Below are 14,060 nucleotides of genomic sequence, written 5' to 3'. Positions count from 1 at the left end.
TAATATTTATAGTTATTTCTTATATAAAAGCTGAAAATGTGCATTTTCAGGCTTAAGCTTATCTAAATGTTGTGAAAGTTCTGAAGCTTGCTAACTAAACTTTGTTCTTGGTAGGCTCACAATTCATATGGATGAAGAACTACGTGCTCTGGCTTTCAATACTCTGCAGGCACTAATGCTTGATTTTCCAGATTGGCGGGAAGATGTTCTTTCAGGATTTGTTTATTTTATTGTACGTGAAGTTACTGACATCCATCCTACACTTCTTGACAATGCTGTAAAAATGCTGGTGCAGTTAATAAATCAGTGGAAACAAGCAGCCCAAATGCATAATAAAAACCAAGACTCCCAGGTACTTTTAGTAATACTTTGTATCTAAGTAACAACAAATATACTGTAAAAATATTTGAAGATATCTTTACTTCCTCCTCTTAGAAATAAAATCATTATGTTTAATTATAAAAGTATAAGTTGTTCGAAATGGTAAAATGTACATAGACGTAATCACAAGTTATCCTTTCATCAATGTGATTACTCCTTACATTAATTAAATTGTAAATCCCGTTTCTTCAGTTGCTGTAGCTCTTGTAGTCTTAAAAGTCATCATTTATTGACCGGTTTTCTAGCAATGAGCTTAGTTACCCTGGGTGACGTAGATTTCATCCATGTTATAAGCCTTTTTTTTTTCCCATGTTAGGATAGTACCTTTCAGAACTTATGCTCCACCATTATAGCCTTTATCATATTTCTGAGTCACCTCTTTGTCACTCATCTTTAGTTCTCTAAAAATTCATTGAGATGACTTCCATCATTCTTAGGAGATGTATACATTTCTGTACAGTTTATGCACCATAACCTCTCTGTCCTTCTGCCTTTGATAGCTCAGAAGTGATGGTCTCCTTTTTAGGAAGGAAACCAAACTTGGGAAATAAGAAATTTCATTGGTCTTTTGCTGGAGTACCTTAATGCCTCTTGCTCCAAGTTATCCTTCACTGTTCGTTTCAAGCAAGTAGCAGAGGTGTTTGTTGTACTTTTATTTTAGATACCCAATAAATATTGATTGATCGATTGTAAGGGCGATGTGGAATAAGACAGTTGTAGAGATGATCAATTCCAACTCCTTCATTTTACATCTGGATAAAGCATGAGCCAGAGAGATTCCATGTCTTGTTGAATGTTACATAGTTACTTTGTAACAAAAACTGGGCCTGTAATCTGAATCTTTGTAGCTCTTCTACGTTTTTGCATGCCAAATCTTATTTTGAATATAATTTTTTTGTAAATTTTTATTCATTTTAAACTTAAATACAAAATGAGAAAAGAAAAACAAACATTGCCATGTATACAGCAGAATATGAGAGGATTCAATATGAACCAATAAATTTCCATTTCAAGAAAACCATTATAATAAATACTACATATTGTTTTCCAAGATAACCAGCTTTTTCTTTGCTTCCTAGTAGGTTTTCTTTTGGTCTCTGCTGTGTGATTCAATATAATAATTTAAAAGAATCTTGTGGTGAACCCATTGGCAAACAGTAACTGTATTTCTACAATGGAAGTAGTCACTCATTTGTCTATTATTAAGCTGGATTTCTACATATTGGATTTTAGTAAAATAGGGCACACTTCTCTTTGTAATGAATATATGGTAAATTCCTGTTTTGTTTTTGCTGTTGTTAGAAACTCTTCAGTAATTGATTTAATTTTTTAAAGCGTGACATATCTAATGGAGCTGCTCATACCCTTCCTTTGGAGAGGATACCATATTCCAACGTATTCCATGTGGTGGAAGGATTTGCACTTGTCATTCTTTGTAGCAGTCGTCCTGCCACTAGGAGGTTAGCTGTCAGTGTCCTTAGAGAAATACGAGCTTTATTTGCACTTTTGGAAATTTCTAAGGTAAGAAGAAGAAACATCAGATAATTTTTGTCCATTCTACAGCAAATATTGTTACAATTACGTTCTAATATATAACTTAATTTACTTTTCTTAAGCATTATTACACTTTTCAGAGGATCATATATGTTGTTTTTAGGGTGATGATGAATTGGCTATAGATGTGATGGATAGATTGAGCCCATCCATTCTTGAGAGCTTCATACACCTCACAGGGGCTGATCAGGTAAGAGTGTGAGTTTTTTCCCTTAATGTTATCTTTCTAAGGAATATTGTTTTAAACTTAGGCCATATATTTCCTTGGTTTGTTTTCTATGGTAGATTTACCTTGGAAATAATGTATGTGAATACATTCTTCACATTATAAAGCCTATATACAAATATAACAATAAGATGGTATTAAATTGTACCATATTTGATGTTTTTCATCTGTAATAGTCAGTTATATGACACCAAAACAAATGTATAATCTAGTTAATTAGAGTATATTTTTGATTTTCATGGAATAAAATTGTTTGTGAATTGTCATTGTAGTATATATAATGCAAAGAGCGCAGATTCTGGAGTTAGAAAAAATGGGCTCAAGTCATGTCTCTGATACTACCTATGTGACTTGGAGTAAGTCGCTTAATTTTCCTAAACCCTATCCAGCAAAACTGAGTATAATACTTCAGGGGAAAAAATTCAATTTCAATGAAATAGAGAACATTCAAGCATTCTTGCTGAAAAGATCAGAGCTGAATAGAAAATGTGATTTTCAGCTACAAGAATCAAGAGAAGCCTGAAAAGGTAAACAGAAAAAAGAAATCACAAGACACCTATTAAAGTTGAATTATTTACATTCCCACATGGAAAGATGACATTTTAACTCATGGGACCTTGCTTAGTATTAGGGTAGCTGGAGGAAATATAGATGGATAGATGAATAGGGAGAGAGAGAGAGAGAGATTAGATGGATGGCACAGGGTGAGTTGAAAATGAAGGGATAATGTCTAAAACATAAAATTAAGGGGTAAGAGAGAAATATATTGGGAGAAGGAGAAAGGGAGAGATAGAATGGAGTAAATTATCTCACATAAAAGAGGCAAGAAAAACATTTCACAATGGAGGGGAAGAGGAGGGAGGTGAAAGGGAATGAGTGAACCTTACCTCCCATTGGATTTGGCTTAAGGAGGGAATAACATACACACTCAGTTGGGTATCTTACCCTACAGGAAAGTAAGGAGGAAGGGGATAAGGGTGGGGGTGGATGGTGGAAAGAAAGGCAGATTGGGGAAGGGGGTATTCAGAAGCAAACACTTTTGAAAAGGGACAGGATCAAAGTTGAAAATAGAATAATTGTAGGATGGGATAGGATGTAGGGACATGACTGTTATGGAAGTGTTTTGCATAACTACATGTGTATAACCTGTATTGAATGGCTTGCCTTCTCAATGAGGGTGGGTGAAGAGGGAAGAAGGAAGAGAATTTGGAACTCAATTTTAAAAACAAATGTTAAAAATTGTTTTTACATGCTACTGGGAAATTGTAGATATAGATATAGATATAGATGATATATAGGCAATGGGATATGGAAATCTATATTGTCCTACAAGAAAATAAGGGGGAGGTGATAAAAGGGAGGGCAAAATGGGGGACAAAGTAACCAGAATGTATACCATATCAGGATAGGGGAAGGGGAGAGATGGGGAGAAAAACTGGAACTCAGAATCTTGTGGAAATGAATGTTGAAAACCAAAAATCAATTAATTAATTAATTAAAGCTTCTCCCCCCCCCCCAAATTCCCTAAACCTTAGATTCCATATCTATAAAACAATGGCCTCTAAGATATTTCCCAGCTTTAGAACTATGATCCTGTTAATGTCTATGTTGTGTTAGTGTATGTAGTGTAATTTTTTTTTCAAGGTATTGTGTTTAAACAAATAAGAATAAAGATGTCTTGTTAATAGTGAAGCAACTAGTACAGAGATCATTTAGCCACAAGCTTTCTTAATTGATTTAGTTATCTTATATGTAGTAGAAAGAAATAAAACTTATAATCTTATATTTCAAAACAAATGAATGTGAGTTAGTTAGAACAGAGAAAAAAATTAGTATAGTTCATTTAAAAAAATAACATCTATCCTTTAAGGAAGTTTGTGTTTATTTTTCTCAATTTTCTATTTAGATTATAAAATGACACTCTTTATAAAATGTCTTTATTTTGAAATGATAGAGACCAAGAATATCATGTTAATATCTATCAAATTTATTACTTAGGGTTTTTTTTTGGAGGGGACGTTGCTTTTCCAAGAATGTGGTACCTTTGTTTTCCTGTGGTTTTCTCTAGCAATTTTAGGAGCAAAGTCAAATGGAATCTCTTTACCACTTAGAGTTAAAAGACTGATCATCTGTTGATAATAAACCCAGTTCATGTTACAAAGCTTTGAAACAGCTCTGAATATGTAAATTTTTTTCTCCACAGACAACTTTATTATATTGCCCTGGCTCCATAGATTTGCAGACATTGGCTGAGTGGAGCTCATCTCCTATCAGCCACCAGTTTGATGTGATCAGTCCATCCCACATATGGATATTTGCACATGTGACTCAGGGGCAGGATCCATGGATAATTAGTCTCTCAAGTTTTATGAAACAAGAAAATCTTCCCAAATACTGCTCTACTGCTGTGAGCTATGCTTGGATGTTTGCCTATACAAGACTTCAGTTGTTATCTCCACAAGTTGACATAAAGTGAGTTCCTCTTGATTGTAATATAAATGACTACATTATAATTTTTGCTAGTTCTGAAAATAGGGAAACTCAAAGAATAATAAAAGGAGAAAGGTGGAAACATATATACATATCTGTTCTACCTTTTTCTCTTGGTTTCTTTTTCCTCTCTTTCTTCCTCTTCTCACTGGGCAAGGGAGGCAGTTTGGATAAGAGAATACAGAACCTGGAGAGTGGAATGAGTTGGCAAAAACCCAAGATATCCTTGTAAATTTTCCCGAGTTCACAATTCCTATATTAATAACATTCAACATTTATTTTGACTTCTTCTAGGGCTATAAGCAGATTACAGAATAACAGATTTTGGATTTGTTACTGTCTTACCTCCCTTTTCACTGCCTTAAATTCATCTGTTCCCAAACAAGAACATAGTCCTCATATTTTCCTCCGGTTGTCTAGACTTCTCTGCCAATTTTTTTTTTACTTCCATCAGAATTCTACTTCCCTGAGTACCTAAAAACTCTCAACTTGGTGTTGACCTGATTACCTGATTTTTCACAAGTATTTTTGAGGTGTGGGTGCAAAAAAGACCATATCAAGTTAACTTATGTGTAGGTGTCATAGAATCATTGTTGTAGACACACATCATTTATCTCTCTACTTTTCCACTTTAAAAACAACTGGCTCTGCACTGCTTAGAATACAACCACACAGAAATTGCCTGGTGAAAGAGCAGAACTTGATGAAGTGAACCACACTTTTAATTCTGTAGCTTCCCTGTTCCTCATGACACCTGCTCTTCCACCCTACCTCAGCTAAGCTCAGACACGGAGATGCCATCCACCAAGCCTCTCTTTCCTCGTTCATGTATTCTGAAATTCCGTTATCTGATCTGAATCTTTGCTATTTCATTTTTCTTTAAACCTTTCAACCTCACCGTGACCTTCATTTCCTCCTTTCCCATCCCCTCACCTTTGCACTGCACTCTTCTTCTTTCATCTCCAGTCCTTGGTGAACTGGTTCAACTCTACACTGTCTTCCACTCTTGAATCCTTCCCTCTTGCCCACAACCTTACTAGGAATCATGGTGTAATCTTGCTTTGTCAAACTCCAACCCTGGATTACTCCTGCCATCTATCCTTTTTTATTTTTCTGTTTACATGCTATTGAAAACCACAAAACCATGCTAACTGAGTTCACTATAATTTTTTTCCATTTTAACATTTATTTTTCATATTATAATATTTTGATGTCACATTTTCTACATTAACATTTTCATGCTAACAACCTCCTCCTACTCTAAGAAAAACAAAGGATTTTACATAACTTTGGGATGGAATGCACTGGAAATAAAATTGTAATTGCACCCATGTTGCAAATAACACTTAGAGAACAAACAACGGAAAAGTTACTAGAAGACAGCTACCAAGATAACATCAGAAAGAAGAATCCTGAATAACTTGATGTTAGTATTTGTGCCATGGGCTTAACCTTAGAGGGTCCAAGATGGTCAGAAAACTGGACCAAATGGAATTTTAACATAATGCTCTATAATAGAATTCAAAATATCCATTTACATGTCTTAGTATGTTGTTCTCTTTCTCCTGTCCATTATACTTTTAGTTCTTGGTAAACATTTTGGAGATTTAAACACTGATAGTATGTCATAATGCTAACTGGCCTTAATTTATCAAGTTGGAATGGATTGTGAGTTTGCCTGTTCCTATGCTCTTTCCAGCAAGCTAATTGATTTTTGTAGCAAAGACAAGAATGACTGAACTTCACAAGTCCTCTGCCTTGGAGGCTCAATAAGGATCACCTTGATAAAGTAGGAAACTTACTATACCACCAGATAAATACCAATTGTACAAAAGTTGCAAGTTTTTGTGCCTAACTTAGAAGAGGTTGCAGCAAAATCCAAGAATTCCTCCTCTCTCATAGCCAATGGTTGCCCGTGCTTTGGGATCGTCATTTTCATCATCAGACAAAGGAAAAGTTAGAGAGAAAGGATTTTCCTTGCTAGTCTGTCTGTCAAACAGGCCAGAGCAAGTCTCATTTGGCCTGGGCAACAGCATGGGAACAATGGTGTGCAGGAGGACTAAAGGAGATGTTCTCCACTAAGGGAGATTAAATATATGCCTCTTGGCTCTTCCTAGAGGACTAGTATGGACTTAGGTTTGCCCTTTATTTGGAGGCCAAGACATTGCAACTTCATCTAGCCACACTCCTGAAGAGGTTTAAAGAAATAAGGTCCAGGAGACTCTGATAATTAGAGTATAATTAGACTATCAAACACTCCATCAAGAACAAACACACATCTATAAAAGACAGCTTCCATTCAGTCCATGCAGTCACTGTAACAAAGCATTGAAGCTACAGGCTTTTTGAATAGGGGGTATTTTTAAGTCTATCAGTTTAAAAACATCAGGAACACTGGCACAATATGTCATCTATTCTTTGTTTTAATTACAGGGTAACATGTAACCTCCAATACAGAAAGGGAGAGGGGAATAAAACCAATATTTCATGGAGATAAAGTTGAAGCTAGTGCTTTATTAAAGAATTTCGAGGGTAAAATTCTCATAAGGTGGTTTGAGGGATTCTCTTCAACATTCTCTGGGAAAGCTTTGAAGGAGCTGCCAGCCAATGTCCAAAGTTTCAAAGACTGCAGTTTTCATATAAAGTTCCTTTCACATTTCTACAAAAATTCAAGATAAAGGAGATTATCTGAGGTGAGGGCATCTTCAACAACTGCTCTCGTGGCTTGTACATCCTTATCAATAGCATAACATGCATACAGCTAGAGGACAAACGCAACCTGGGAGTAGGCCTAGCTGCCTGAATGGGGACCCAGCTGGCTGGGTAACTCAGCTCATCCTCTCTCAACCTAGCCTTCTCCCCTTCCTTCTTTCCAGAAAAAGGTAAATTTTGATGGCCAGAAGCTGCCCAGTTAACTTGGGCTACACTGGCTAGATTTCCTTCCTTCTTTCCTTCCTTCCTTCCTTCCTTCCTTCCTTTCTTCCTTCCTTCCCTCCTTCCTTCCTTCCTCCCTCCCTCCCTCCCTCCTTTCCTCCCTCTTTCTTTTCTCCCCTAAAATCTTACACTCAGTGAGCTCTAAAGCCCATGATTCAACAGCAATGGGTCTCTGCCCTACCTCCCCTCAGTGGCTGTTTTTAGACCCTCCTGGCTTAAAGTGAATGACAATACTAACAGTTTCTCTTCCAAACAACAGCCCTGAGGTTCCTGCCCCTCTCAGCATGATTTATCTATTTAACTATTTTTTTCTATTAAAAGGGCCTTCCCCTTGCCTACTTTTTTTTAAAGAGGCCTATTCACTGAATGGGCATTACCTCATTTTAAGTGAGTACCTGAAAAGGCCTTAGCCTAAAAGGCCAAGGTCTCCCTTTGAATCCTAGGTCATCTATAGTCATCCTGATGAATATCTGGTTATTAGATCCAGATGGCTCAAGAGGAGAAAGTGAGGCTGGTGACCTTGCACAGCCTTCCCTCACTCAAAAAAAAGTCAGTCCAAGTCATGTCATCATTTCTCTGATGTCATGGTCCTCTTTGAAAATGAAGGATGAACACAGCATCTACATGACATTTTCTGGTCATACCCTCTCCGTTAGCAGACTTCATTAATTGGGACAAGGAGTGATAGAATCACTGGGCATGGTAAGGATAGGGATCTGAGTACTTGAGTCGTTCTTGCCTTCCACATGACCAGCTCACTCATATATTGTGGATGTCTGTATGAATTTTCGCTATAAATTTATATTTTATGTAATCTCAACTGGCCTGTCACTTTAGCAAGGCAGTTCTTTTACTCCTTTGTAATAAATTCTGTATCTCACGCTCCACAGAGACTGTTCCTTAGCCTTTTCATCTTTTTCTCAGGCCTCCTGCAGTATTCCCATCTCCACTCTTCAGCTGAAGATGTCTCATATTTCATCAAAAAAAAATTGAGACTGTTAACTTAGAGTTCCCTCTTCTCTCCCCTTCCCTCTAAAATCATCTTCTCATAGCATTCATATATCTCCCCCAACTATCTCCTTCTTCAATCCTGCCTCAGATAAAGAGATGGCCCTTGTAACAGGTAACCCATCTACATGAACTCTTGAATCTCTTCCAGGAAATTATCCTCACTGTCTTCCCCAATCTCTGCTTCTATTTCTTCCTATCCTCTGCTTACAGAACATTCTGCTTACAAACATATCCATGTCTCCCCGCCTTCTTAAAATAAAAAAGCAAAAAAAACCACAAAACCTCACCCAATCCTACCATCCCCCTTTAGTTATTTTCCTACCTCCTGTATTTATTTTCCTATATTTCTTCCCTTCTTGGCTAAACTACTTGAAAATCAATAGTAGGTAACTCTATTTCTCCTTTCACTGTTTTCTGAGTCCATTATAATCTGGTTTTAAACTGAAACTGCCCTCTACAAAGTTACCAATTAGGCCTTTTTATTTTTCACAATAAATTTTTAATATTGCTTGTTTTTATGTTGCTTAAATTTTCCCCTTTATTTCTTCCTCTTTCCCTTCTCCCCTCCAAGAAGACATTTCATACCCCAAAAACTTTTCTTAAGAAACAGAGAAAGAAAGTGGGAAAACCAGAAAAAACTGACAAATATACCAAAAAAAGAAAATATGACAGTGTTTCATACCTCTGGATCCCTCATCTCTTCAAACGAGTTGGGCGAGGTTCCTCATCATATCTCTTTATTGTGGCCAGCCTCCTCTTTTATAATTTTACAACACTCCTTTTTTTGTGTGTGTGGTTATTTTTCTTTCCATTTATATATTTGTGATCTTTGTGTAAATTGTTTACTTGGTTATGTTTATTTCACTTTGTATGACTTTCCATGCTTCTTTATATTTGTGGTATTTGTCATTTCTTAAAGTATGGTAATATTTCATTATTTTCATGTACCAAATTTCTTTAGCCATTCCCCAATCAATAGGCATTTACTTTGTTTCCAGTTCTTTCCTACCTTAAAAAATATTGTTATAAATATTTTTGTGTAAATGGGCCTTTTCTTTTTATCTGTGATCTCTTTGGGGCAAAATATCTGGCAGTGTAATCTATGGATCAAAGGGTGAAGCATACATTATAATCACTTTATTTGTGTAAGGAGCTACCAAAAGGGGTAACAAACTCCTAGTCTTGAAGGATTTACAGTAGAATTCTGTCACATTTTTAAATGAAACTGTTTTATCAATTCTGCACTAATTCTCAAAAATTAAGAAAGATAGTTCTCTTCCAAATTACATATATGAAACAAATATAGTCCTAACACCTAAACCAAGGTAGAATAAGCTAAAGAGAATTGTAGACCATTATCAAATGAATGTAAATTTTTAGGTGAAATCCCCATCATACTATAGGAAGTCTTCCAAGAAATAATTCATTATGATCAATTTAGATGTACCAGGAATGCAAGGATATTTCAACATTAGTGTGAAAAAAATCAGCATAATTTTATTAAACACAAAACTATTTTAGACCAAATTATTATCTCAATAGATGCAGAAAAATTCTCATTTATAACCAACATTCTATCAAGCATAGCCAGAGTACAATTTCTTAAATTATAGCAACGATCTCTTAATCATGAAATCTGATAACCTTTTCATAAGCTTTGACTTTCCTGACTTCTCTGCATATAATGGAATTGATAGCTTTCTTCTCCTGGATGTTCTCTTGTCTTTGGAGTTTCTTTCTTTTTTTTTCTTTTTTATGGTGACTGTTCTTTTGAGATTCCCCTCCAATAGTAGGTATCCCCCAAGGCACTATGCTCTTCTCTTTCTACATGATCTTGCTTTGTGATCTCCCTAGTTCCCATGAGTTCAATCATCATCTCTAGGCAGATGCTTCTTAGATCTGTATGTCTAGACCTAGTCTCTTTGCTAAACTCCAGTGCCACTTGGCTAACTATCACTTAGACATTTGCATATCTTCTCCACCAATCTGTCCCGTCTTCCCAATTTTCTTATTACTGTTGTGGCTACCATCATCCCTTCTAAGTCACTAAGGCTCACAACCCTCATGCCATCCCTTACTCCTTATTCTCACATATTCTACATATCCATTCTGTTATCAAATTTTGTTTGTACCACAATACTGCTCATATACCTCTCCTTCCCTTTACTCACGTAGCTGCTGTCCTAGTTCATTCAGGCCCTCATCACCTCTGACTTGACCCATTACTATAGTCTTATATTAGGTCTCATTACCTCAATTCTGTCCCCTTTTTCCAATCTATACTTCACTCAACTCCCAAAAGAGATTGTTTTAAAAGAGTAAGTCTAATGATGTTCCTCCTTCCCTCCCTTCCTGTTGCTGTCACCTTTATTATCTCCAGTCTCCAATAAAAACTCCTCCCTTTGGCATTTAAAACTCTTCATAAGCTGGCACCTCCTCCCCTTCCAGTCTTATTAGGCTTGTTAGGTTCTTGTTTCTCAAACACAACACTATATTTCCTATCTTCATGCCTCCCCTCTGGCTGCTTGCCATGCCAGGAAATCTCTTCCTCCTCAAATATGTTTTTTTATATAAATCTATGTGTATACATTTGTGTGGATACATCGGATGAGGTAGGCTATAGTCTATAGTACTGCAGGGAATTACCCCCATAGATGAGATCAGAGATCCATTGAAATATTGGTTAATTTTCTGAAATACATTTAATATACATAGTTCTTATTATAATAGTTCTGATTATAATAAAGAGAGTCTATTATGTTGGATTTGAATTTGCCTTTTTATCTTTGTCTAGTAGCCCCATTAATGCTAAAAAAGTCAATGCTACCGTAAGCAGTGATTCCTACATTGGACTTTGGAGAAACTACCTGATTCTTTGCTGCAGTGCAGCCACATGCTCATCCTCTTCAACATCTGCCGGTTCCATGAGGTGCTCTCCTCCTGAGACACTGGCATCTACTCCTGACAGTGGTTATGGCATTGATTCTAAAGTAAGTGTGATAAGTCTCTCCATACTAATAGTGAAGGGTTGAATAAAGCAATCATAGGAAGCATTTTTTTCTGTCAGATAAGTAAGTAGATTCAATGATCACTTACTTTCGTTTGTTTTCCAAATTCTGTTTTTCTTAGATTAGTAAAGATTTATTTACTCAGAAAGAAGTGAAATGTTAATCACTATATGTTTTCTTCACAATCACAATTATAGATTAAAAATACTGTATTTATAGCACATCTTGTTTTTATTTAGTTTTTAGTTTTTATTTATTTTTCTAGTCCTGGAAGGTAAGTAAGTGTAATTTTAAAAAGGCGGAAGAGAGAAATATAGGATCTTGTCTGGGTGACTGAAGTTTCCTCTCATACATAATTGGGCTGATCCTTAGGTGATATCCAGGTAAGTGAATGATAGTTGATGTCACAAAGTTATAGAATCCTGCGGTAGAAAGGGAACACAGAGGTTTTTTTAATATCCACCTTCAGCAACGTTTCCCAAAAGGAGCCATCAGCACAGCTTCTGATGCCGTAAAGTATTGATGTAAATCTAGGGGTTCAGTGATTGCAAGCTCCTTTCTGACATTGGTGCTTAGCATATTGTCTTGGATCATATGAATGGTCCAGTTCTAGGAGCCTAGAATAACAGACTTATTGCAGAAAGGACTTTGGAGTTCACCTCGTCTGATGCGCTCACTTTACAAATAAGGACACTAAAGCCCAGGTGGGTTAAGTGACTTGCCCAAGGCTTCACAGCAAGATCCCAGATTCAAACCCAAGTGCTTTGGCTTCAAGTTCAGGACTCATTCCACTGTACAACATGCTGCTTCATTTCATAAGTGATGAAATTAAGGTCCTCTGAGATTAAATGAATTTACTCAAATCCTAAGGGGAGTTTTGGAGCCCAAACTAGAAATCAGATCCCCTGCCTTCTAACCCACTGTTCTCCCCACCATGCCACATTACCAGCATCCAAAAGGCCATATGGAACACTAAGTGACGTGGGAACTAGCCAGGCACAGGGATAAGATCACCCCAAGTAGGAATGAAGATACCTGAGTTCTAGGCTCCGGTTTGTAATTAACCTGCTGTGTGATTTTGGGCAAATTATTTAACCACTTTGAGTTACGCCAATTTTATTGATTTGTTTTTTCCGTGCTGCTTGTATAATGTTTATGTCTGTCTATTCATTATCCCTGATCAAAAAATAGTTTAACATGTTAAATTATTTTTGTTCTTTTTAGTGCTATGAGATTATAGGTTTACTTTGTGTACTATAAAAACGCAGTATTTTTTCCCCCCTAGATTATTGGCATTCCATCCCCTTCTTCCTTGTTTAAGCACATAGTTCCAATGATGCGCTCTGAGAGCATGGAAATAACTGAATCCCTTGTTCTTGGTCTTGGCAGGACCAACCCAGGAGCTTTTAGGTAATTATTATCTTGTCTCTATATTTTCTATATAAGTAAATAATGAACAGAAAAATTGGCTACTTATTTAGAATTCTAAGAGTAGTGATTTTGATAATGTTTCTTCATCTCTTAAATGTAGTGATTTTTGAAAAATGAATCTACCATCCTTATTTAGTTTTATAAGAAAATTGAGCCTTAATATGATGCATCCCTGTTTTTTTCTCCTCAAGTATTATGCTATATTTATAGACTTAACAGAAAGTAGGATGGATTTTAAATAATGCAAATCAAACACATACGTGTTTTTAGTTCTCAAGTATACCATAGACTAGCATTCTTAGTGCTTTAGGGGTTTGTAAACCACATTCTTTCATTCTGCTTGAGGAAAATGTTATCCAGCTCTAATCTTTCTTTCATTTTCTTAAGGATGTCCCTAAGTAATCTCATCAATAATACAGGCTATCATATGACAGTTTTTCCCCAAGTGTCATGAATTATTCACATGACCTAACCTCCTCTTGCCCTTTCAGCATTCTAGAAGGGTCTAGCTTTGGCCTAGTTTTCTACACTCTCTCACTTGGCTATCCCATTTCCTTCTGTGATTTTAAGTATTCATGTCTGTGGGGATGACTCTCAAATACATATTTTTATATAGTTCTAGTACCACATTTCTGCATACTGCTTGTTTATCCTCCTAAAACCTCAAACTTGCTCCCCAAAACCTGTCCTTCCTCCTAACTTCCATCTTTTTGTAGTTCATTACCACCATCCTTCTAGTCACCCGAGATTAAGACCTGAAAGTCATTCTTTGTTCTTCCTTTTCTCTCCCCTTCCACATCCTATCACTTGCCATGTCCTATTAATTTTACCCCTGAAATATCACTCAAATCTTGTCCTTTTCTACTACCACTGCCTTAGATCAGGCCTCGCCATATTCCCTCTTGACCATACTTTTATAGTAACTTCTTAATTGTTCTTCCTCCAATTTCTTTCCTACTCAATTCATCCTTTATACTGCCATCTGCATAATATTCCTCATGTCCAGGGCAGACATATCCCTTCCC

The 14,060-nt window shown here is 36.4% G+C and overlaps 1 protein-coding gene across 8 annotated transcripts in view; it reads left to right on the top strand.

Annotated features, from left to right (window-relative positions):
* FRYL (FRY like transcription coactivator) overlaps positions 1–14,060 on the top strand; it is a 182,491-nt gene that overhangs the window by 76,800 nt on the left and 91,631 nt on the right. For 7 of the 8 annotated variants that reach the window (XM_072620714.1, XM_072620712.1, XM_072620718.1 and 4 more), the window contains 6 exons: positions 115–352; positions 1,717–1,902; positions 2,039–2,125; positions 4,365–4,633; positions 11,391–11,586; positions 12,890–13,014. In XM_072620714.1, the coding sequence (XP_072476815.1) occupies positions 115–352; positions 1,717–1,902; positions 2,039–2,125; positions 4,365–4,633; positions 11,391–11,586; positions 12,890–13,014 (1,101 nt within the window). The remainder of the gene's footprint in view (positions 1–114; positions 353–1,716; positions 1,903–2,038; positions 2,126–4,364; positions 4,634–11,390; positions 11,587–12,889; positions 13,015–14,060) is intronic. The other variant, XM_072620713.1, reaches the window with a different exon arrangement.

The sequence above is a fragment of the Notamacropus eugenii genome, chromosome 6, assembly GCF_028372415.1.
Source record: "Notamacropus eugenii isolate mMacEug1 chromosome 6, mMacEug1.pri_v2, whole genome shotgun sequence".
NCBI classification, from domain to species: domain Eukaryota; kingdom Metazoa; phylum Chordata; class Mammalia; order Diprotodontia; family Macropodidae; genus Notamacropus; species Notamacropus eugenii.
The sequence above is the reverse complement of the archived record's forward strand: the minus strand, read 5'-3'. Positions and strand labels throughout refer to the sequence as shown.